The sequence below is a fragment of the Toxorhynchites rutilus genome, chromosome 2 (assembly GCF_029784135.1).
Source record: "Toxorhynchites rutilus septentrionalis strain SRP chromosome 2, ASM2978413v1, whole genome shotgun sequence".
Classification (NCBI taxonomy): domain Eukaryota; kingdom Metazoa; phylum Arthropoda; class Insecta; order Diptera; family Culicidae; genus Toxorhynchites; species Toxorhynchites rutilus.
Window position 1 is genome coordinate 192,094,657 of NC_073745.1, and position 26,937 is coordinate 192,121,593.

At 37.4% G+C, this 26,937-nt stretch overlaps 2 protein-coding genes and 1 pseudogene across 3 annotated transcripts; 2 read left to right on the forward strand and 1 right to left on the reverse strand.

Annotated features, from left to right (window-relative positions):
* LOC129764765 (ceramide phosphoethanolamine synthase-like) lies at positions 1-23,687 on the forward strand. Its single transcript, XM_055764234.1, has 5 exons — positions 1-708; positions 20,608-20,812; positions 20,888-21,189; positions 21,249-21,415; positions 21,497-23,687. Exons 1-5 carry the CDS (start codon positions 147-149, stop codon positions 21,947-21,949), a joined length of 1,689 nt encoding a protein of 562 aa, XP_055620209.1. The 5' UTR covers positions 1-146; the 3' UTR covers positions 21,950-23,687.
* Positions 4,339-5,845, reverse strand: LOC129764771 (uncharacterized). Of its 2 annotated transcripts, none has more exons than XM_055764241.1 (2): positions 4,933-5,845; positions 4,339-4,735 (listed from the first exon to the last, which is right to left on the reverse strand). In XM_055764241.1, the coding sequence occupies exons 1-2, from the start codon at positions 5,843-5,845 to the stop codon at positions 4,686-4,688; spliced, it is 963 nt and encodes a 320-aa protein (XP_055620216.1). In that variant the 3' UTR covers positions 4,339-4,685. The 2 variants fall into 2 exon arrangements, with proteins under 2 accessions (XP_055620216.1, XP_055620217.1); XM_055764242.1 differs by having other exon boundaries at positions 4,461-4,480.
* LOC129766550 (protein IWS1 homolog) overlaps positions 22,571-26,937 on the forward strand; it is a 5,496-nt pseudogene continuing 1,129 nt past the window's right edge.

The following is a 26,937-nucleotide window of genomic DNA, read 5'->3' on the forward strand; positions in this document are numbered from 1 at the left end:
TTCATGCAGTGTCTGGTCTGCAAAGCAGATTGTTTCATTCGTGTACGAGTTGATTGGATGTTCCGCGAGTGAAAGTAGATGTAACATTAAGCTCCGTTTTCCAATGAATCACTATTATCAGACGCATTGTGTTTTACTTGGCCCCGATGTCACAAAAATGTGGAGATCCTTTTATTAATCTGAAGCATTACTCCAGTGCAAGATTAGCTACCGCGGCACATTTACGTGAAAAAATGGCAAACGAGTTAAGTGTTATTAACTGGACGAGAGAGAATGTGGTGGAATGGGCCCGAAAAGATAGCCTGAGTCGAATAGTGATCGAATGCATAGTGAAGGAAGACATCGACGGGAAATGTTTGTTGACATTGTGTGAAAATGATATCAAAAATCTGAGAGAGAAATACGCGTATACCCTTACGCTTGGGGATATGAAACGATTCTGGTTTTCGGTACGCGTCATTCAAAAGCAAAACGCTACGACATTGGCGTATTTGGGAATACTATCGGTCGGTAGTGGTACAAATGGAACGGAAGGATTGTGTTCAACAGTGGGACATCATCACCACCCACTGTTGTCGAGTTTAGGGACCAGTTATGCATCCGCGGACATAAACTACAGTGATATCGAGAGGATTTCACCGCCAATGTCCATCGATGGAAGGGCGACCTGCATTCAGCCGGAGTTCTTCAAAACTATGATAAGTTTAGGTAGGTTGATACCAAAATTCAGATGAATTAAATTTTACCAGAATATTTGAACTGCAGTTTACAGTCATCCTTGAAATATAGATTTTTGTTGTATTTTTGGATTGTTTTCGTGATGACGTGAAATATGTTCTTGTTTTCTGTGATGCAATATTCTCGAGTTTTCACACAGTGGCTTTGTTTACATTCGGCATGTACGGTATTTGATGTGAAAGCATCGAAATGTATTGTATTGCGTTCTAAATATAATGGAATTCTTAATCATTAATGAGATCCCCTGAATCGAAAATATCTTTGCATATTTTCGAAGTCGCCCTGTTTTATTGATTCAAGGGTAAATACTTTTATTCAATGTAATGAACTATATAAAAACCCACAACACGTCGCGCTGTTTATGCGAAAACGCTGAAAAGAAATGCGATCTTACGTTTGAATTGTCTCGGTGTCATCCTTAGCAATAGGGCACTTAAATGATACAATGTAATGCGGTTATTCTGTCGTCGATTCCGCAAGTTTAAAAAGTTGATGTAGCGGTTGATGAAACCCAAGTGCTTTCTTCTATCGATTTCGGGACCAAGACCATGGCTGAGATAAAACAGGACAACTGGTTTCTTTGTTTAGTCACTACTTTTCTCCATCTTTGTGACGATTTACGGATTCCGTCTCGAAAGAAGCATTCATCTTTTGAATCCAAAAATGAATCCAGTCTATTTTCGATACCCTGTTCTGAAGTAAAGCGTACTCAAAGCGTGTTGCACCGATCGCAACAAATTATATCTGGAAGGGCCAAAGTCTGGGCTATAAGGTGGATGAACCAGAAGTTCCTATCCACTATTTTTCCAAATTCAGCGGTTGTCCGCTAACTGGGCGGAGATCAGAGCCCAGCTAGGGACTGTCCACATACCACGTGGACAGAAAAAGCACGATTTTAGACACCCCCTCCCCCTGCGTGGACAAGCGTGAACATTTTCTATACCTCTACCTCTGTTGTCCACGTAGACATTTTTAAAATATAAATCGGGAAAGTAATTGAACTGTGGGTAAATTCCCTTTTAAGTTTGTTTCTATTTTCTATGCTATGTTTTAACATTGATAAAAATAGTTTAATAATAGTAGCGGTTTGTACACATATCATCACGCTGTACAAGATAATAAAATGCTATGTTGTGTTATGTGATCGTTTGCGCAACTTGAAAATTCCATCATCGTTGAACTTCTTTTTTTTGTCCAAAGACTGCGCAACGTGCTTCTCATTATATCCAATAAGTCGAAGTTCTTGTCGTTTCATTATTTTTTCCACCTGCCTGGATAAATGATAATCTGTAGATGAAGATGAAGATGCAATATCTGGGAAATACAGTGGGTGAAAAATCCCATCGCAGCCAAACTCCTAAAATTTTTCGGGCTTTTAAAGAGACATGAGGTTTGGCATTATTCTGATGGAACAGGACGCCTATCATGATGGCTAATCACTGGATCGCTAATTTTGATTCTTCTAGTTGCGAACTGTGCTTGTTGGAATCTATCGACTGGTTGCTTGGTAGGAACCCATAATACAGAATTTCTTTCCAATAACTCAGACACAAAGATTTACTTTCTCCTGGTTAAGACAGACTTTGCGGAGCTAACGGAGTTTATTTGACTGGCCTAAAGATTTTTTTTCACATTGCTGTGAAGGCTTAGATTTTGCATCACCAGTTGTAAGCGTGCGAACGAAGCAGCAAACTCGGTTGCGCGAAGGAATCAATCGTTATGAGTTTGGCTTGCACGTTACAGATTTCGAAGTAGAGTGTTGTGTGAATTTATCAAGAATAAACTGCATAGACCGCCTTCGCACTAATTCCCTACGGAACGCGTAACGAACGGAGGTCGATCAATCTATCGAAATTATTCCCTCAACAAGTTGATTCAACTGCCTTCGCACTAATTCCTTACGGAACGCGTGACGAACGGGAGTTTGAACAATTTGTTGGAATCTACTAAGCGGGAGGATCAACGAGAACAAGATCTTCACGAACTCCGAGCGTAAATTATACAACTATTGCATCGAACGTTGGAAGTCTGGACGCTGCTGATCTCTCGTTAGCGGACTAAAGACTGTGGTATATTCAAGGTACAACACGGGTCTCAATTCTACTTAAGAGAACTTCTGGTTGCAGAATGCAGCCTAATACTACTTACTTTATTTAATTTTGGTCGAGTTTTTATACAGAACTAGCTGACCCGACAAACTTCGTCCCGCCCAAAATTTGTTTTTTGTTATCAATACCTTCAAACATTCACGTTTTCTTGCTATGAGCAAGTTCATGGGCCCAATCGCAGAACTGTTCATTGATTGATCTTCTAATCGACCCCGTTGAATTTACCTTTTACTATAAAATTCCCAGTATTTCTAACAAAATTTATCATTATAATATCAGATTATTTTCAGACACAGTTCTCAATTGTCATTGTCATGTTTGGTTGAAATATGTGTAATATGATTGTTGTTGATTGTTGCGTGGACGTAGTTATTCTGTAACAACACAAAGATGGTCAAAGAGGGCCCCGAGTTTTGAACTCACAATCGATCGCTTACTAAGCGAACGCGCAACCAATATGGCTACGGGCTACGGAGACCCCCTAGTCTTGTTTCGAAAAATATCGTTTCGGGACCACGGGCGCAATATTTTTTTAATATTTTTCATGAAAGCTGAGGTTTTTTCACATAATATATCCAAATACCAGAGGTGTTATTTTTTTTTTTTTTTTTTTTTTACAACAAGGCAACAACATAAGAAAAGATAGCTTAGTACCCGTGCGGAAAATCAAATTGCTATCTATAGAATTTTGGCTTCGGTAACGTTAATACGTAAGTACTTGATTTAATCAACATGTTCATGCGACTCACAAACTGCAACAGCCTGATATGCATATATGATTTCGTATAGATCGATTTTACGATGGTGTATATCATAAAAACGATGTTTGTTATACCGATTTAAGCCCTAATCTGTAGTGATAAATAAGATAGTAGTTTTCGCATTTTAAATATACACATCGACATTGTATACGATTTTAATTCGATCTCACTTTATATGCGACTTTTAATATGCCAAGTTATGCGATTTAATGTTTGCTGGGGTATGTAAAATTAATGTCAGATTCAATGGACATGCCTTACGGAGGTTGGTATATTTTACTCGAAAGCATAAGTGAACTTGAATCATATCTGAAGATATTCGGCTCACGAATTATGATGCTTGGCATATATATTTACCAATTTCTCCTCGTAAACAATAATAAAAATAAATATATATATATATATATATATATATATATATATATATATAAATTACGTCCCGAGGGTTTTCGAAGGGTTTTTTAAAAAAAAGAACACGCGATGTAATCACTACTTGGTTGGAAAAAGAACTAACTCTAATTTATTTTTCACACGTTTATATATGGGTAGCTAATCTAAATGGAACTTATTGATAAAGCACTTTCTGGGATTCCTAGGTGTTATGTTCGGCTCGCCGTCGCTCGTGTATGTCGAGTCTGCATTCTTGGTGCCGGTGCTGGTTCTGGCGTCGGGTTACGGAGTGCAGAATTGTGTGTCTGTTGACTTGTTGCCTGATTCTAACGATGCCAATGATGTCGCTATCTGTTGTTGTTGTTGTTGTATTTGCTCGAGCCTTTGCGATATGTGTTGTTCCTGGGATTTAGGGTTGAAGTCGGTTGCCTCGGTAACTGGTCTCTCCCTAAGTGAGGATCGTCCCGATCCGTTTGCTCTATTCTTGAAGTAAATTTTGATGATCATGAGAACAATGAATAGAGAAGTAATGCTGGTTAATGAGAATCCGCCGAATAAGGTCCAAACTTTCAGATTCAAGCTATGTTGTTGTAAGTAGACATGTTCCAATTCCTTCCGGTTTTTTGATGTTTCATTACCAATTGTTGATATGTCGAAATAGTGATGTTTGTTCCAGGTCGTTCTGACGTTATGGAGTGCCCCGTGGATGACGTCCATTTCGTGTACTACTTCGTTGTTCTGGAATGATTGGTTGTTCAAGTTGATAGTACAATTTGAAAATGTTATTAAGAAATTTCCAACTAAAGTGCGATCATCTGGTCCGCAGTTGCTTCGTAGGAGGTTGTCTTTTGCGTTTTGAATCAAGAGCGTACCTTCGGTGATTAACTCTTGAGTTGTTCTGTCATAAAACGTAGAGTTGCACTCGGATTTCTTACCAAAAATCAGTGGGTAAATGCAAGCGTCGTTTATTGCTTTCAAATATGCTGCTTTCTGAACGAACTGCTGCGGATTGCTAGTAGCGTAAAGGGTGTTTCCGATTTTGACGACATGCTCCGGATAGTTGTTGATGATTTGGTTCCTGTGTACTAAGGGGTGCAGCTGAATAACGGAGGATGTCTTGTTGTCCAGTCGAGGAACATGAAGGATGTACAGAAGGGTCCCTTGGTTTACTGCAAATTTGGGAATTACATGTTGAAAGGCGTCGTCTGGGAGGTCTATTGTCACGCCTTGATTTTGTAATAATGACTTTATAAAAGAGATTTCTTGAATCGAAAGTATTTTATTTGTTGATATTGACGTCTTAGATAGGATGATGGCCTCTTGAATGTCTTCTAATAGTTTATTGATGATATCGATATTAATTATCGTGATTATTGATGTGATCTCGTTGGTTAATAATTCATTCGTTTTCATGTTCTCGATGATTCTGTTGATGGTCCCCGTCAGGTTTGAAATCCTTTCGTTGATATGATTGTTTACTTCAAACTGTTGGTTGTTCTGTGTGATTAACTCATTGAGCGTGGAGTTTATAATGCGGAGGTCCTGCGCGTCCGGCGACCCTGCGATCCATTTCCATGTTGCACCCAGCGTATCCCATCTTCTAAGTCGGTGATGTTGGAGTGGTTTTATTTGGAGGAAATTGTTATAAAGTTTCTTCACTTTTAGTTTAACTACATCTCCTAATGGATTTCTAATATCTACTTTATCATAAAAGGAAGTGGTTAGGTAGTCTATAGACTCCTGAATGTGGGTCAGATTTATGGGATGTATGATTTTTAAGGTTCCTGTTTGGATTTTACAATTTCCTACGTTTAGTAGTAACAAGGGGTCTTCGTTGAGATTTCTCATCGAAAGAAAGGATGCTGTTGTCGGAATAGGGATCGTAGTGAATATCAGGAAAAGGATCTGGAAAAGGGGTTTACAATGTTAGGTGCTTCTATGCTGGCGTAAAACTAGTGATATATAATAGAATATATTTTTTTTTTTTATAATGGTCATTCATGTTTCCTTTTCCTTTTGATTTTTGATTTGTGTAGTTTTATGTCTCTGTAATCTACAAAGGTTTTTCTTCTATTGCGTTTTACTGTTTGGGACTTATATCTCGGTTTTTTCTTGTTTCTTATACCCTGAATTCTGTTGTAAATAACTTCTCCTCTTGAGAAATTCGGTTCGTTTTCTCTATTTTTATTTCTGGTTTCCAATGTTTTTTCCTGATTTGTTTTAGTTTTTGTGATTATCTCGTCAAAGATTTTGTTCCTGTTTTCGAGGATTGTTTCCAAATTCAAGGGTCTTTCTTCCCCTTCTTTAATACCGAAAAATATTTCGATGGGTTTCATTTTCGTAACGCTGTGTATGGTCGAATTGTATAGACTTGTTGCAATTTTGTAAATTTCTTTATGCGAAAGGTCGTTATATTTAGCCTTTATACAGAGAAATATTTCCGACAGGGTTGAGTGAAAACGCTCTACCATGCCGTTAGTTTCGCTATGGTTAGAGGGGGTAAAATACATTTCTGCTCCTACTCTTTGGAGCAGTCCTCTAATTTCTATAGAACGGAATGCCACTTCATTATCGCAAACGAGTAGGTTTGGAGTTCCATAAGTCGAAATCAATTTCACTATGCCTCGCTTGACATCGGGAATTGACCTGGACTTAATTGGAATAAGCATTGCGTATTTCGATAGTTTATCTATCGCCGAAATAAAGAGATTTGGGGAAGATATAAAAATATCTACATGAAGAATGTTAAGTGGCTTTTCTGGGATAGGAGTCTCTGCAAATTTAATTTTATAGGGACTCCTTTCGTATTTGTTCTGAAGACAGGTATCGCATAAGTTGATAAAAAGTTGAATTTTCTTACGCATTTGGGGGAAATAGTGTCTCCTGATGACTTCAGCATGATTTTCCTCTGCGCCTCGGTGAGCTCTTCCATGGACCTCTTCGATCAGGGCGTTCTGTTCCTCAAGTGTTCTGACGTCCTGCAGAAGAGTTTGCGTTAGTTTAATTTTAAAAGATTTGTTGCGGGAAAAATGATTTTTGTATGTGATCTGTAAAGTATTAATCCATCTCTCGGGACAGAGTATACAGTTGATCTTACTGGGGTGCATGTAATCTCTCAGTATCCTTATCGCCAGTGGTACTCCAAATGCGAACCTGGTTATTGTACGACGTGTGACACCTGGAAAGATCTCATCAAACTCTTCAGAATTTTCGTCTCCTATTTTAATTATTATTTGGTTCTTGAAAAAATTTAGTAGGTGCTCTGTCATTTGTATAAGTTCCTCGGCATCCGAGTCTGCCGAATGGGCGGCTTCAGTATCAGAAGATGATTCCTGTTCATTATTGTTAATTTCGGGTAAAATTCTTGACAAACCGTCGGCAACAACGTTTTGTTTGCCGGGTCGATATTTGATATCATAGTCAAACTCTTCCAATCTCAATTTCCATCGGATTAGGCGGTCATTCGGAGTTTTTAAACTCAAAGCGTAAGTTAACGGCTTATGATCCGTAAACAGAGTAAATTTTCGGCCATACAAATATGGACGGAAATATTTACAACCCCAATCGATAGCAAGGAGTTCCTTTTCTATCGTGGAGTATTTCTCCTCTGTTTTGGTCAGCGTTCGGGATGCATAGGCAATGGGTTTATCATGTCCGATAGGGCCCTGTGATAAAACCGCGCCTAATGCGAAATTGGATGCATCAGTAGTAAGGACGAATCGCTTATCAAAGTCTGGGTACTGCAGTATTTGACTGCTGCTCAGTATACTCTTGCATTTTTCAAAGGCCGAAATGAATTCCTTTGTATGCTTTATAGTTTCTTCCTTCCGTAGCTGTTGAGTTAGGGGTTTGGCAATTTTTGCAAAGTCCTTAATGAACTTCCTGTAGTAGCCAATAACTCCCAAAAACCCTCTTAGCTCTTTCTCATTTTTAGGCAATGGCCATTTTCTTATAGCATCTATCTTTTCCGGGTTAGGTTTTACTCCTTCGGGTGTAACTACATGCCCTAGGAACGCAACTTCCTTCCGGAGAAACTCACACTTGTCGAGTTGTACCTTCATATTATAATTTTTTAACGTTTCTAAAATCAATTTTAAATTAATTATATGCTCTTGAAGGCTAGTCGAAAAGATGATAATATCATCCATATAGACTAGACATCTCACTCCAATATGTTCCCTGAGAATGTTATCCATTACTCTCTGGAACGTGGCTGGAGCATTCTTGAGGCCGAAAGGCATTCTGATGAACTCGTAGTGTCCCCCGTCGACACTGAACGCAGTTTTCTGGATGTCTTTCTTTTGGACCTCTATCTGGTGAAACCCTGAAGCAAGGTCAAGGGTTGAAAAATATTGGCATTTTCCTAATTTATCGAGTATATCCGTTATATTAGGAATAGGGTATCGATCATCTGCGGTCTTATGATTTAATTTGCGATAATCAATAACGAGCCGCCATTTCTTCGTGCCGGAAGCATCAATCTTCTTCGGTACGATCCAGATTGGTGATGACCAAGGACTCTGGGACGGTCGAATAATGCCTTGGTTGAGCATTTTAGTTATTTGTCGCTGGACCTCTTCTCTATGACAGAAGGGGTAGCGGTAATTTTTGGAGTAAATAGGTACATCGTCCTTTGTATTAATTTTGTGTCTCACAGCATTTGTGAATGTTAATTCCTCATCGTCGCTATAAAAAGCTTCAGGAAATAGTTTTAAAACACTAAGAAGTTTCTCTTTTTCTTCCGTGTTTAGGTGATCGGTTCTAATGCACCGTCCTAGTTCAATTTTGGCTTTATCCCGTTTCTCATTTGTGAGAAAAGATTCGGGAGAAACCTCTTCAAAATTATGAAGCTCTGTAAATAAGGCTTCTTTGTCTATGCAGACCGTTACTGGTTTATCGCCAGTGTTTATTAAAAGAAAAGTGGTCACACCATCTCGAGCACTGTATACCCCGCTAGGTATGACGACATCTTGTCCGATCACAATATCGTGTTCTATTAGGAAGTCTCCCTCCTGAAGCCGTACTGGAAACTGCTTCACAAGGGTTTCATTTTGGTGGAAATTCAATTGCTCCTTATCGGGGAATTTTTTCTTCAGCGGTATTCTAGTACCATTGATGGTGATTGTGTTGAATACCGTATCAATTATGGCCCCTATAGATCTCAATGATTCAAAACCAATGAGTCCATCAAAGTAATCATGAAATCGGAATAGAAAGAATTTTTGACTTGGCACACCTTTGGTAGTATTAAGGAAAGGATTCAAATACGTGAATTGATTAATAAAATGGGCGCCACTCACATTTTTTATTTTATGTTGTGGCCCTGATGCAATGCCTTTTGTGGGGACTAACTCAGGGGTTATATAATTTTTGTTGGCCCCCGTGTCTATTAAAAATTTCAATGGTCTACCTGATTTTCTCGGGACCTCTAAATACGGGAGGAAATTGTTCCCTACTCCATTATTTGTTGGTCTGGGACCATACAAAAATTTAACTCTTCGTGAGTTTCTTCTACTACGGGTGGCAATATTATTTCTTCATGATTTTGTTCCGGGGCACAGGCGTCCTGTGTTTGCTCCCAAAACTGTTCATAATTTTCGTCTGATGTTGCCTCACAATTATTCACTTGTGCTTCTCGTCTCTGGAAAGGCACCATTTGTTTCAAATGACCTGAGGGGTCGGGTTTAATGTAGGGTGCTGTCGGTTTTTGGAATTGGGGGTTTTGTTGGAGAGGTTTTTGGTAATAGGTGCTTTGGAAAGGTGGTCTTTGGTATGGGGGATTTTGTGCAGGTTGTCTTAGGAGTGGAGGATTTTGCGGCTGAATAGGCCTAGGGTAGGGGAACGATGGTTTGAAACTTGTGTGCACAATTGGTTTTTGTGGAGGCGTTAAAATTTTTGGGAATTTTTCCCGTCTACGCTGGGTAGCGTTATACTGATCCAATGCCCATTGAAATGCCATCAAAAGCGTATTTGGGCGAGATGTCCTTGTTAAAGTGGAGTAAGGCTCATTTAGCCCATCCACAAAAGAGTTCAATATCATGTCCTCGTAACTCTTAGAGAGAACTTTTAAACATGATTTAGTTTCATCGTCCAATAATAATTTTGCCACGATATCGGACAGTAGTTCCCTACACTCATTGTAGAAATCTGCTATACTTTTCGTACCCTGTCGTAGGTACGATATTCGAGTGACGAGAGTGCCTAAGTCTCTCTTGTCACCAAAGTATTCTATTAATACTAGTTTCATTTCTTCCCATGTCGTGGGATTGTTTCTTGAGGCCAATGCGTCACTAGCCTCATCAATAATTTTATCTCGGACTATGCCCACCCATAGTGCCATAATCTGAGCAACGTCCGCTTCCGCGGGCAGTAAATTTTTCGCGAAAGCTATTTTGCTTTCCACGGAATTGATCCAAGTGGAGAGCGATTTTTTGTCTTTACTATCCCCTCTATAGGGAACAATCATTTTGATTGCGTCCGGTATCCGAGACGCATCAAACCTAGCCGCTGTTGTTCCCGCTGCGCTTGGCGGGGGCGGGTTGGTGTTATTGCTGCTCCCCTCTGAGGCTCTTGCTTCCTCTAGGGTTGCAATCTTGAGGCGTTGGGCCTCTAGTTGAGAGCTTAGCTCTTCGATTAAATTTTCTAATGTTTCTAATGTCATGCTTCTGGTTTTCATGCACAATAATCTTATTCTCACTATTAATTCACTTATTAATTCACTTAGTAATTCACTTATTAATTAATTAGTTTGGGGGAAGGGTGTTAGAAGAAGCAGTTGGCGTACCTATGCCGGGTAGCCAGATAGTAGGAAGGCGAAAGTTTTAAATAAAAAAAAGGGGTTACTCACCTGATATCAACTAGTAAGCCGCTAGTGATTCCGATGATGGAAACGCCGGATCTTTCCAAGGCGCCAACGAGTTTCACTCACTTGTTTTGGTATCCCACCAAAACGGACACCGGACGAACACGCACACAATATTCTTCTCAAACCGCTTGATATTCACTCAAGGATGGTATCTGGACGAACACGCGTACAATATTCTTCACGAATCACTTGATGTACCGTCAAGGATGGTATCCAGAGTTCACTCGCGACAGCCCTGTACTTGATCCGCGCCGACTGCGCCAATTACGTCCCGAGGGTTTTCGAAGGGTTTTTTAAAAAAAAGAACACGCGATGTAATCACTACTTGGTTGGAAAAAGAACTAACTCTAATTTATTTTTCACACGTTTATATATGGGTAGCTAATCTAAATGGAACTTATTGATAGAGCACTTTCTGGGATTCCTAGGTGTTATGTTCGGCTCGCCGTCGCTCGTGTATGTCGAGTCTGCATTCTTGGTGCCGGTGCTGGTTCTGGCGTCGGGTTACGGAGTGCAGAATTGTGTGTCTGTTGACTTGTTGCCTGATTCTAACGATGCCAATGATGTCGCTATCTGTTGTTGTTGTTGTTGTATTTGCTCGAGCCTTTGCGATATGTGTTGTTCCTGGGATTTAGGGTTGAAGTCGGTTGCCTCGGTAACTTATATATATATATATATATATATATATGTATATATATATATATATATATATATATATATATATATATATATATATACAGTCAACTCTCCCTAACTCGATGGATTTCATGGCACCTTCGATACCTCCCTAACTCGATGGTCCCTTTGGATATCGAGTTAGGGAGAGTTGACTGAGTTGACTGTATATATATATATAACTCTCCCTAACTCGATATCCAAAGGGACCATCGAGTTAGGGAGGTATCGAGATATAGAACATTTTTTCCTAATTTTTTTTATGTCTTAAATTCTCATATATTAGGGTAAGTGTCCCAATTATGGTATTAATTTGAATTTTTGATTCATTCCCTTAAAGTGAAAAAACACCTTTCTCATATAAAAAAAAATTTTTTTTCCAGAATCTTTCAGGAGATGATACACGGTTATATTTCACGAAAAAAATCCTTCTACGCATATGTTAGAATTTCAACGATGACAGACTTATAGAACTTTTTCTTTGTTTCGAATTCTGTTGGCTCAAACTGACTCTACATTGAAAAGTATGCTACGTAATTCGATTTTGTTGCTTTCATTTGAAAGATGAGAAAATTTAGTACAGGATATAGTAGTGGAACATCTAAATTAGTGGATTAAAATAACATTTTTGAAGTGGAAAATTTAAAAGTTTTTTTTATTTGTAATTATTAATTTTATCCTAAAAATTCATACTAAACTTGATTGTTTCTATCAATTAAATTAAAGCTCTCTAACCTCTCTACAATTTGTTCTTTGACGCCCAACTTCTATCTCTCTTAATTTCGCTGCAATATCGATATAAACAATTCCTGATGAAGATTCAATCAAAATCTTCAAAAATCGCGATTTTTAATCCACTGTACTTATAAAAGCCACTTAAATTTCACCTTAATGCTGAAAGGTTAATTTTTTGACGTAGGACTACGTCTTTCATTTCTATACCGGGGTGTGAAACCAAAGTTTCGAGAACGAAAGCGTTACGCTGGAGACCGAGATTTTGAGCGTTAATAGCTCTTAAACAACTGAACGAAATGGTATGATAAACACTTCATTTGAAAGATAAAATGTCTACGCGTCATATACTTGTTACTTTTTCATCCAAAAACTTGTTTCAATAGTCTTAAAATAAAAAGCCGCCACACACACACACACACATACACGCGCGGAATTCTCGTTGCTATCATCGTTGCTGAAAAGCCAGTTCCCCTGGGAATTGAAAAATACATTCATTCGAAATACTTTATTTTAATGTTTTCTATCGATATAACACTGCAACCAAATACATTTGGTTTTGTTATTTTTCAATCAATCGCAATTAACAGGAAAGCTTCTGAATATTTTTTTCCCCATCAGTGGAAATTTTCGTATCCAATATTGGATGCATAACATGAAAAACGGGAAATGTTTCACATCGCGAAAATCAAGTCATTTGCGAGCGATTATTTGCTTTCTACTCATATAATGCTTCGACCAAATACATTTCGTTTTGGATTTTTTCAATCAAGTGCGATCAACGTAGGACCACGTCTTTCGGCAATTTATTAGAGGTGCAATGAATCTTTAGGAATTCCCGCTCTACGCGCACTGGCAAACAATGTTTACTCAACAATTTCTCAAACTAGAAATGGGTGTTGTGAGAGAGGATTAGCGAACGCGAAAACGACAAACGGGAGAAAGATACGTTTGGAGGTTGAAGGAAATTGGCAGAAAACTTCTTCATTCTATCATTCAAATAATGTGATTCATACCACATCGTTTTGCCAGAAAGAGATTATTAATGCTCAAAGGAGGAATCGAGTCCTCCGAGGAAATTACCCAGCGCAAATTAGAGTCGACTATCGATTGCGGCATTCGTACACAAATAATTTTATTATAATGCAGTTTCACCAAAGTGATTTCTTCGGATATATTCACTACATCATGTCATGTATTTCATATTCTTCATAAGGAAATCCATATTCATGGCACCTATCGGTAACGAATTATTATCGAAACCACGATTTTCGCTAAATGCTCCTATCAGTTCGGCCTGTAAAAAACTTTTCTAAACTCTAATCCATCAAATTTGGAGCCCTGAAAAGGGCCGTTGATTATATGCTAAGCTAATATAGCACGCTCTCCTCGGATGCGATGGGCCAGCTGGATGTCCTTGGGCATGATGTGACGCGTTTTGCATGGATAGCACACAAATTGGAATCTTCGAATAAGCCTCCTGCAGCGTCATAACCGCGGAACTTTGGAAGCGCAAGTCGGTTTTGAAGTCCTGAGCAATTCCACGAACCAAATTCTGCAAAGGTAGCTTGCGGATCAGCAATTCGGTCGATATCTGATAGCGACGAATTTCATGCGAAGTTCACGGTCGATAGCGATGTGGCTTCTCCACCTATCCTGCTACTGGTGCGCTTATCTGAGCTGACTTCGTGTGCCTTACCACCGAATGACTAACGAGCTGTCTGCGAAAGACTAACGAGCTCGAGTCCTCACGGTGCGAGAGTAGAGTAAGAAATGAACGAAAGCAAAGGAAGCGTCATTTTATAAACCATAAAAGTATAGAATCTAAATCCCACCCTTATTATATTCGTGAGTATACAGTAAGCTTATACAATAAAGAGGGTGGGGTTTACATTCGATTCTTTTATGTTTTATAAAATGACACTTCCCTTGCTTTCGTTCATTTCTTACTCTACTCTCGCACCGTGAGGACTCGTTTCATCGGGACTAAGCAGACAGCTCGTTAGTCTTTCGGTGGTAAGGCACCACGAAAGCAGCTCGGATAAGCGCATCAGCCGCAGGAAGCGTGAAGAAGCCACATCGCTATCGACCGGGAACTTCGCATGAAATTCGTCGCTATCAGAAGTCGACCGAATTGCTGATCCGCAAGCTACCTTTGCAGCATTTGGTTCGTGGAATTGCTCAGGACTTCAAAACACCGACTTGCGCTTCCAAAGTTCCGCGGTTATGACGCTGCAGGAGGCTTATTCGAAGATACAAATTTGTGTGCTATCCACGCAAAACGCGTCACATCATGCCCAAGGACATTCAGCTGGCCCATCGAATCCAAGGAGAGGGTGCTATATTAGCTTAGCATATAATCATCGGCCCTTTTCAGGGCTCCAAATTTGATGGATTAGAGTTTAGAAAAGTTTTTTGCAGGCCAAACTGAAACGAGAATTTTCGTTTGGATGCCATACAGCATCGAGAAAATTCCGGAAAGATCTAATCGTTGCTGAAAAATAATCTGCCAGTTCCCTGGGAATTGAAGAATACATCCATGCGAAAGAGTTTATTTTAATGTTTTCTAATTATATGTCGAACACAGCGACCAAATACATTTGATTTCGTAATTTTTCAATCAAGTGTAATTAGCTGGAAAGCTTCTGAAGATTATTCTTTCCCATCAGTAGGATATTTTCGTATCCAATATTGGATGCATAACATGAAAAACGGAAAATGTTTCGTATCGCGAAAATTATATAATTTTCAATCGATTATTGCTCAGTCGCCGAATTTTTTTTTGTGATTCTTGAGCTGATTGATGGTCTCTTTATCATCACTCCAAGCCATCGAATATATGCTAATTGGCTACCTTGAATTTATTGTAAACTATCTTGAAGTCGGTATTGGTATTCGCGATGTCTTCCTAGCATCACAGAATACATTGATCTTTTTACATAATGAAAAATTAACAAGTTATAATATGCTACGCAAGGCCTCAACATAAATGTCTACGTTATGTGTATTTTGTAGCACTTGTTGAGCATCTTGAACACAAATATTTGTTTAATTGGTAAGCATTGCACAAAAACACTAAGGTCAAATCAAACGATCCATGAATGCGCAACGAGTATTTCCACCTCGAACATTGGCATTCGATTGACGCACCATGATTGGTCCGTAGTGTATTCATAGAATATTTGCGCCTTATGCCTTTGCGCAAAACGTAATTCAAATTAAATCATGCTAACGGAGCGTTATCGTGGTTGTGACATTCAAAACGTGACGAGGATTATAAGTAATGGACACAGCGAACAAATATTTATATTTGAAATACAAATTAGCTGTCAATAGGTTGAAAAACAAACAAAAATCAGAATTTATCTGAATGCTTGCGTTGGACTTCTGTATCATTTTGAAATCGAACTGAAAACAACAATTAAACCATGCTTTGTTTGTTTAAATCGGTCAAAACTAATTATGTCCGATTATTTTCTTTGTCATCGCTTTGTCCAACTATGTTTGTTGTGTTTCTGGATCATGGTAATATTACTGTTCCGGGTGATGACTGCACGGCGCGTACACTAACAAAGACGTTTCATTACACAGTCTAATCACATCCGATAAGATAACAGAAAGTGATCGAAATGATCTGAAACAGCTGTTCAAGAAATGAACTACTAATGGTAGTGTTTGTTCGGGGGAAAATATTTCCTGAAGCTTTCTGATAGGAATCTCTGCTTGCCAGTAAACCATTATTCGCGAGCGAATAATACGCGTCGTGGATTACCCGCGAGTAATGGTCCATGGTAATGTTATAGGGCTTCCAGAAATTTGTCAGTGAGTTGTAGGCTCTTGCTCGGACTACTAGTGTAGATGACAGTATCAAAAAACAGTATCAACATTTTGAAACTTTAATGGCATTCAAAGTACAATTCTAACGTTCAACACGAAAAATAATTCGTATATCTTCCTTCTCATGTACCAATGCGTCTACAAAGATATACAGATGAATAATGTTCCAGTAAAACTAAAACATGAATGCACCATTTCACAGAAATCGAATGGTTGGCCAACATAGAAACATTGTAAACATGCAACGTTGTTGCTTCATATCATGCCTAATTCTCGGTATCTTATTACCATCTCTGCGTTTTGTTCCTGCCTCTCTTGCATTTCTTCGTATTGTGAAAACGTGAGCCGTTTGATCAAACACTTAAACACTTTTTGACTACGTTTATGTCGTTAGGAAACATAATTGCCTTCATAAAATAACCTCTGCGCAAAGAGGGTCCACCTTTGGTTTTAACGTTATATTACGACATAACCAATTACCGACTAACTGAGTACTTTATTGCACTTCTGTCCGTGCATTCGGGTTGATGACAAGCTATCTGAACCAGGCCTTTTTGAAAATATTTTCCTCAAACCATCAAACTGCCGCCTGCAAAGATATGAGTTGAAAAATTACGTAAACGTTCCGTAAGTCCTTCCTATATGAAGAAATTCTATTAAGGTTGAATTTCTTTTTATCAGAGAAGTTCTACTGAAATAGTGAAACCCATAGGATTAGTTTTCACATTAGTTTTTGGACCCGCAGCTTAGGAGATGGAATTTTTATGGTTTGGGGAGTATTTTCTCCAAAAGGCCTGGTTTAAATAGCTTACCGTCAACACGAAAGCACATTCAGAAGTGCAATGAAATACTCCAGAATCATTTACTTCTGTTTTTGCATCAACAACATTGTTACAATTGGGTAATTTGGCATCAATTCATAAAATCCGGATAGTCATGACATGGTTTAATAAATAGAGGTTCAGATTTTGGACTAATCAGCTTATTTACCAAATCGAAGAACTTATGAGAAGTGATCGTACGAATAGTAGATGCAGCTTACGAGCAGTATGAGTGATTTGAAGAGCTTTAACGAGCAGTATTCTCTGCGTAGAACAAGATACACACTACAACATGGCGCAGCTTGGTCGAAATCACCCCCAGTTATTTGAACTGATTGAGAACTAGAGATGACCTACGAATAAGAAACTTATTGTAATTCATATGGAATTGACGTTCATTTTGTAAAGGAGTGAGAGTTTTTCCATCTGGTCCTATAGTTATGAAACACTGGAATTTTAGTTTTTTGATTGTTTCGCGCCTGAACACAACAATTTAGTTCAAATGACCAGTCTGTAAATGAAGTAAATGAATATAGTTATTGTATTCTAAAAAAATGAAGATAGTTATTGTATTCTACACTATATACTTCAATTCACCCGACTTCTTACATATCTCTGGAAACTCAAAAAAAATGGAGTGGTTCTATAATTATGAAACGCAGTGTACATAAGGCCGATGAAACAGAATTTCCCATCCGCTATTTTTCAAATATTTAACTCGAACAGCAATTCTATTCTTTGTTTTGAAGATGCTTTAAACTTTTCAGTTCATTCGCCTCTGAATGACTTTGCATCGGTCGGGAAACTCGAACAGCAACATAAGACCGAGCGTTGTCATGAAGAAATATTAGGTTGGGGAAAAAGTAAGCCATTTTTGGGTGAAATTCAAACCTTTTTTTAATATGCTTCGGATTGTTCGATTTGAGTCAAATATCCACCGTTTTGTTGTTAAATTTGTTGTCATTGCAACTTCATACAGGTCGGACTCGATTATATATAATCGCAATTTCACTTTCAACGTTAATTTTCGAATCCAATACATAATCGAATCACAAAAAAGGTATTTTTCTATTAATGTTTGACATTCATACATTAATGAAAAAATTGTTTTCTTGAGATTCGATTATGTATAGGATATGAAAATAATTGTTTAAAAAAATGGTTGACTATATATAATCGAGTCCGACCTGTAATACCTCTCTCATAGTAGTCTTGGTCCTTATTGGCGAAAAATTTCTTATCACTTATGTAGTGCGAAAAAAATGTGGTACCAAGTTCGGACTATATGGTGGATGCATCCTACTCAAGCTCCCGGAGTTGTGTAATCTAGCGTTGTCCTGATCGAATATAGCACCTCCTCGAATGGCTAATTCTTGACGTTTCTGATCAATCGCTTACTTCAATCGGTCCACTTGTTGACAGCAGAGATCTGAATTTAGTGGATTGCATTATAATTTTTTTTTAATAATTGTTGCTACTGGCAACGCTTCCGATTACACATCCAATACCAACCAAACAGAACCGAAGTGACAGGTTCTTAGAACTGTCACAATTGTTGAATTAAACAATAGAAAAACGATTACTTAAAACTAGAGGAAGATAGGTTCTATTAATTGGCAATTTTCACTGATTGGTTTGTTTATAATAAAAATACGAGGTGAGCAATACATTATATAGAAATATAGAAATAACGATTATATTTCTAAATTGAACGTAAAAAATATTATATTTTCTAGTGTTCATACACAATCACATTCGCCATTGCTTAACCTAAAACTAATTTGTTCTGGAACAAGGAAACAAAAAGCACTGAATTTGTAAGGATTTTTTTATATATATCTTTAGATTACGTAAATTCCTGAAATAAATATTTTTTGTAGCTTAAAGCACTACGCTAACGAGAATCGTGCGTTATTCCATCCGTTCCCGAACAATAATTAAAAATAAAAAAAATGGAAAAAAATAAATTGCATCTATTTTATTGTTACAGTATCGGCACTAAAATCAAATAAGAATAGTCCGGTAATGATCTTATGCATTCTTGAATGGTAAATATTCCACGCCACTAACATTATGTTCAATTTTTATTGAACAATTTTCTAAAATAGGAAAAAAGTCAATTGTCCAAAAAAGGTGACTCCTATACTGGCGTCTGTGTCTCAGACCGAAAGTATTAAAAAAGTGAAACATGTCCCCTTGGTACTAACACATGCGATACACTAAACTAGGAAGAACGGCGAATGATGAAGTTAGAGAGAATTGTATTGGTAAGAAGGAGGCGTGTGTCGGTCTGAGACACCAACGCGAGTATAGGAGTAACTTTTCAGAACAAGTTTCCTATTTCAGAATATTGTTCAATGAAATGTATAAATTAATGTTATTGGCGTTGAATATTTATTGAATATAATGCATAACATCATTACCGGACTATTTTTATTTAGTTTTTTTTGTCACCAGATTAAACGGATTCATATATTATTCGTCGATATATTCGTCGTTGGATTCATACATGCAAAAGCAAAATACAAATGTTTGTATATTCACTCACTAAATACAATGATCACACATATACACACGTGTGAAAGAATTGCATTTGAGGAAGAATTGTAAACTGTAAACTATAAACTAATCGGTTATGGTTATTTTTTACAACCTAATAAACGTTTCGGGGATACATCATAATATCAACAAGAAAACAAGTTGCAGGAAGTTCCTAGAAATCTTTCTATATCATCTTTTTCAATCCCATAAAAAAACAGGCATTGATTTTTTGTTTACCAAGAACACATAGGCGAAGAATATTCGAAGTATGCAAACTCGATAATTCAGAACCTTTATCATCTGGCAACTATCTCGTTATACATTCTTCTCTTCGAAAATCGACCCAAAAAACCGCTACAACTGCAGGAAATTAAAAAAATTATGTTTGTCTCGAGCATGAAATTATGGTACGTTCTGATTCTTACACCAATGAAACCTCAATCTATTAATACGTTTGTATGTTATTTTTTAGCTTTTTATACTTTCATGAATTATATTCAGTTGCTTACTTTCAAATGATAACAGGAAAAAAGTTGAATTTAGTTATTTGTGTTGGGGTATCAAAAATTACTCTGCTTTAAGGAGTTTTAATTAGATGACTATTAAAACTGAATGAAGGCGAAGAAACAATATTTTCTGGAGTTTTTCCATTCAATCATACCCTCTTCTTCAAATAAATACCAAATAAGCCTAAAAAATACACAATAGCAATGTTACAGAGAAGTTCAACTTTCGGTCTGGTACAAATTTCTTATTTGTTTCGAGCTCTGTTGGCTTACACAGGCTCTACTTCAAAAAGTACGCGTATGGGGATTAAGAGGATTCTGTTGCTTCCATTTTACATATGAGAAAATTTATTGGAGGACATAGTTGTGAGATATCTGAGTTAGTGGATTTAAATAACATTTTGGAAGTGAATAACTTAGAAATTAGTTTTGTGATTTTACCACAAAAATGCATAATAAACATGATTTTTCTTTCAGCCAAATAAAAGCTCTCTAACCGCTCTATAATTGGTTAGTTGACACCTGACTTCTATCTTTTTTTTCTCAAACTCTATATAATCGAGTCTAAAATTATATAATAATCGATAATATATAATCGAGTCCGATCAGAATATAATTTTCCAAATCTTCTAGGTTACGCCTTCTTGGTCACATGGATAACCGCATTCGTGATGGTGGTGGTGCACGAGCGGGTCCCAGACATGAAGAAATATCCTCCACTGCCGGACATTTTCCTCGATAATGTACCGCATATTCCGTGGGCTTTCAACATGTGCGAAGTTACCGGTACTTTGCTGTTCTGTATATGGATGTGTGTGATGGTAGTACATAAACATCGGTATGTATGCAAATGCTCATTAAGACTCGGTGCCCTATTATTTAATCTATTCTTGTTCACGTTTTTTTCTTCCAGAATGGTACTATTGCGGAGGTTTTTCGCACTGGCGGGCACAGTGTTCTTGCTCCGCTGCGTAACAATGTTGATTACATCGCTCAGTGTTCCTGGGACGCATCTGGAATGCACTCCTCATGATCACAAGTTTGACGATAGCTCGAGTGAGCGAATCACGGAAATGATCTCTCTTCGGATAAGTAGAGCGTATACCATCTGGAGCGGGTTAGGAATGTCAATTCAGGGCGTCAGGACGTGTGGCGATTATATGTTTAGTGGTCACACAGTAGCGCTGACGTTGTTGAACTTTTTCATTACTGAATGTGAGCATACATAGATCATGATTGAGGAACATCATTATTATTAGTGTTGTTATTTTCAGACACTCCGCGCAATTTATACTTTCTTCACACGTTGACCTGGCTTCTCAATATGTTTGGAATATTCTTCATTCTCGCTGCCCACGAACATTACTCAATCGATGTTTTCGTTGCGTTCTACATAACGTCCAGATTGTTCCTCTATTATCATACATTGGCTAATAATCAGGTAAGCCTTCGTGTTTTGGAAAATTCACTATGAATAGTTTTTGAAAAATGTACTAAATAATCTATACTTTTATTTTCGCAGGCACTTATGTCCCACGATTCCAACCGAACACGCATCTGGTTCCCCATGTTTAGCTACTTCGAGAGTTCAGTTGATGGAATCATCCCCAACGAGTACGACACCATGAACGAGGTGTTATGCAAGCTTTTCGAGTGCGTTCTCTACGTGAAAGATGTTTGTATGCTGACGGCGCGAAGGTTCTGGATTGCTCACGGTAACATCGAGGTACTGAAAGAAACGCAAAAACATTTCCTCCGAGTTAGTACTCCGTTGCTCCTGTCGAACAATCTCAACCAAAGTCGTGAGAACTCCAATGCGCAGAAAGAACCCATCAAATGCAATAACCTCGACGTCGACATGAATGCCTCTGTGAGACGTAAAACATTCGGCGGTGTTGCAACAGGTAAATCTTTGAACGAAACGGACGACAAACCCCGAAGAACTTCCAAAGAAAAATTTGTGAAGGACATGTAAAGTATCCGTGCGACTGATTTTTCCGTCTTTGTGCAGGCCAAACACATAACGCTCGGTATTGATGGTTTGTGGGAAAATGATAAGTTTCTTGAGTTGTTTTATTTTCTTAAAACTTCGTAGAGTACATTTATTGTTGCGACAATTGGATTAGTCCAATAACACATGTTTATATATATAAATTATGAATTACGAAATTACAACGTTAGGTCTACTATATTGTTATTGTATGATAGATACAAAGTATTATGATTAACCAATTTCTTTAGAGTATAATTTGATTGAAATGAAAATAACTTCCCTTGAACTTATTCTTGTAGCGAATTACGGCATCAAAATTTACCTTCATGTCCAGTGTTAAGATGTTCAATATCATGACGAATCTAATGCTTCCTAGAATAATGGGGAAGCAAACATTTTGAACCATTGACATGGTATAGACATCGGGTATTATTTGTTTTGAATGCCTGCACTGCGTAGCTTTTCCGAGCGCAGTTTTCAAAAATAATAATTGATAGTAATAATTGTTGTACTCTATATAAATCATTCGCAATGATTTCAAATAATTTCGGAATATATTACATATATTTGAACGTTTTTTTTTGATTCAACAGAATAAACAGAATGGCAATGATCATCCTACGTATGATCAATTTTGCTCCTATATGGTTTCACACTGCCGTGTTATTCGTTAGTTCTGGTAAAAATTAGGAACAAATATTCAGTCTATTTTGCATGAAACATACTCTGGCAATAATTATCAATGATGTTGGTTTGGTTTTCAAATGTTTCATCGTGGAAACAAGATGACGTGGATAAAAATGCAATTTTCCTGCAAAACCTTTAATATCGTACGGTTTTTGTTGATCCTAACACAACATGATAAGTTCAAGCCACAACCGAACAAAATGCTCGTTGAGATGTTAGACATTTAAATATTCTATTCAGTAGAAATCTATAGTTAACATGTTGAAGAGGCTCAATCGATGAAGTGTTGGTAGTTTGTTACAAGTAAGATAATTATTTATTTCTGTCAATTAAAACATGTGATATTATTTCGGACACAAATGAAACTCTATTATATTTTCGTTTAAAATTAAAACAAAAAAATATTTTACGAATCTTCCGATCCAGGTAAATATGATCACTGAACTGAACACATTTCTTCCCATCAAATATTACGATTCCACTCTTTATGACAAAGTTATTTATCTAGCTTGAGCCATGAACAATTTTAGATAGCTTAGTGGAATGAAAAATAAACTCGAATGAAGAACAGTAGTATTACATTACAAGACATACAAAGATAATTATTAAGAACTTTATACGATTTTAGGCTGAAGCAGCTAAAATATTTTCCTTCCTAGCCTGTTTAAAGAGTACCAGTATAAGAACTGAGAAAGTGTCATTCATCAAATATTTCAGTTGAAGTGTGTTATGAAGTGGACGTTTATCTAGTCTAGAATGTATCAAGGGGCAACATAATTGTACCAAAAAATGTCGTTTTGGGATTTGCCTGCTTTTAAAGAACTCGGAGCAAAATGACTCAAATGAATACACTATTCATAGTAAATCGGAAAAGTTTCTGAAACTTGCAAATTTTTCGACGCACATTTCGTAAAACAACAACTATGTTTCTTGTTTCAGTCCAATTCGTCGTTAGTGTGTAAGATGATGATACGGAGGAGAAATTTACTGAAACTTACCTATATTTTATACATAAAAAACAAAAACGCAATGCTGGCAGTAACCATCTATCTATTTTCTTATCATACATCTCCGAAATCCTTTCCTTCTATCATGAGTTGCACGATGTTGAAATGTACGGCCGAGTGGGTCTAGTTTTTGAAGGACATCGCGCATGGGATCAATAGTACATATATAGGAACATCGGCCTTTATTCTGCACTCAAATTATTTCAGACGTTTCGAGTCACAGTATTCCCTAGGGTGAATGATGTGACTAAAGTTTGTCATTAGATAAGATAAGAAGTTATTGGGTAGGGGTATTTTAAATTGGAGCTGAAAAAAAAGGGTGACCTTCAGAATAAAGCGAGTGATTTTTCTATCCACGTCACTCGCGGTGCAGAACAAAGGGGATAGTGGAAGCAATTTCAATTGAATTTAAAGTATATTTGAATGCTACAAGGATATTTGAGTAGAGCAAAAGCCTTCTCGCTACAGTCGTTATTGAGGTGAAAGTGGAACGAAGTCAATGTAGTAGTATGGGTAAAACCACGTGTTTTCATGGGGTAATAGTGTTTGTGAGAGAACAGCAAAGCACACCGTTTGTTTTGGTTGTGGTCAGGGCCCGAAATCTTCGACGGTGAAAAATGAAGACCGACTCCGCGGTAGCTCCGCTTCGACTAGAGCTGCTTCGGCAGTTACCGCCAACAAAAAAATTACTTGACTAGAAAATGAATTGACTAGCGTTGACTAGCGAGGATGACTGGTGAACTAGTCCAGTCAGTGGGGTTGATTCTCCTGCGCGAATGGAATGTGACAGCAATGAACTCCTCAAAGTCACATGACTTAAGCCGGGTTCAGACGGTGCGAGTAAGCATACGAGTAGGTCTAGTCAGTTACTGCAGTGCAGCTACTCACACCGTGTGAACACATCATGCCAGTTAGTGTCATGTGTAATCCGGCGTGCGAGCTACTTCAAAGTTTTTTGAATTCACTCGCACTCGCAACTCTCAAAACGTCAAAAACAGAATTTAGCCTCCGAATCAGGGATGCCAAATGTAAAGACATGTCTCTATTTTTAAGGTATTTGAAAATATGCGAAGATATTTATAGACTTGAAAATTATTGGAAAAACAAATAAAACCCTCATAGTTTCTAAACGAAATCGTTGTTATTTTGATATGCACGCTGGCTGGGCACGCTTTCTTTTTGAGATAGCTTTCTTGAGAATCTCTAATATAGAATCATTATCAGGCATAATTTTAATTCAAAATTTACTCACAACTTGCAAAGAAAGTATTGTTCTAAAAACATAATACACATCCGATTTTAAAAAGTACATTTTCATTCATTATTTCAATTTTGACGCGTATTTATTCCACCTGCAAATCTACCATCATTTTTATTTCAAAAATTGGTACACGAAGCTGCTGGCAAGGCAAACTAAATAAAATTTAAAAAAAATCTTTTAGGTTGTCATTTATAGCATCACATACTTCCGGAATTATCTTAGCTATGAATGCTTTCGAGATTCTAAAAAATATCGACAACAATCTGAACGATATTCCAGAAGCAAGGCACATCAATGTCGTTTTTTAATTTCACTCTTGCAGGTATAGCATCCCTCATGAGTGTATCTTGGCGTTGTATTTTTGGACCAATGGAATCCAACAGTGTTTCCTCTAATTCAGGTGTTTTTCTCAACACTGCTCTGTACTCCAGAGGATCATCATCAAAGAGTTCCTTCCATATTTTTTTTATTGCTCCTTTTCCTTGCATTCAATTCCTGGCCCAAATCATTTCGCCTTTCTGCTTTTTCGGATAGTACCTTCAGTTCGAAGAAATTCAGCACAAAGTATTTTTATTATAAAATTGTGCAACTAAATAAAATATATTCATCTGAAAACCTGAGACGAATACTGCCTATAGAGAAGTCGAATTCAGATCAATCATCTGTCAAATTCGGACCTGATTGCTGTTTCTGACTATTTGATGGACATTTCAAAAATCATCTGGCATCCCTGGTAAGCCAATGCTGCAGTATCTAGTTTCGCGTCAGCATCTCACACTGTGTGAACGGACAAGGCGAGTCAACCAATTGTCAAGCGAGTTCACCGGGTCAGTAGCTACTAATTCTCAAGTCAGCTACTAGCAACGTATAAATGGGCCTTTAGGTCACCGTATCGCCGAAGGCGATTGCCCTCGAGATGGAAAATGAAAGGTGGGAAGATTTTTAAATCTGTGACGTCACAGATTTTGTTTATGTATCTTACTTTTCTTATAATAGTCCACTACATAGGAAAAGTGTTGTTATTAAAAGTAAAAATAAGCAGATGAAATGAACAAATTAGTATTTTTTCTTAAATCAATGCTAGCGTTCGAAATCATAGGGGCCCAACTGAATTTTAGCAGAAACTGAAATTTCAGTATTGTTGAGGTGTTCTAAACTTTATTTCAATCTTATTTTACTTCTCGTTACATCGACCAAAAACGTAAATGAACAAAGTCAGAGTTACAAAATCGTTTTTTCCTTTGGCGGAAAACATTTTACAGCGCATGAGAAAAAAGTAGCAAGTTTTTTTTCCGTGTAAAATGCACTTGAAAAATAAATTGAATAGACTCCATATGACCTAAATTGAGACGAAAAGTTTTCTGCTTCCGTCCTAGTTTTAGACGAATGAAGTGTTCAGCACCCTAATTGTGAAAAAAAGGAATTACAATTGCTGACAAGAGATAAACTACCATGAAGATGCTCTAAAATCCAAACATAGTAAAAATTAGAATACTAATTCTGATATTAGAAGAAATAACAAAAATGAAACATTTTGGTTCGTGACATGTTCTGTTTATTTTTCAAATGATGAATGTAACGCGAAAAATATTTTTTGGAAACATGTAATTATTTTCTGTATATCCTCTTTCAACGTTATTCGTTGATACATTCAATTTTGTACCATTTGAGTAACTGACTGTTATGCCTGGTATGTGGACTTCTTATCTTCCTGGCTACTAATACAATCAAAGTTTAACACAAGCAAAACCCGTGAATCTTCCCACCTTCTATTTTTCATCCCGGATTGCCCTTACGTGAGAGGTTCATTTCGGAGTGAGATACCAAATGAATGACAAATGGTGCAGTGTTCATTGAAATATATGCCAAAGCTTGTGTTTTTGGCTCTATGCATTCAATATGTTTTATGAATATATATTTTTTTGATTTTAAAAATTTTCATTCCTTGTTACAAATATGTACAGGGAATAATTTCGTTCATCTTTATAAATTTTTTCCTCTTATTATAATTGATG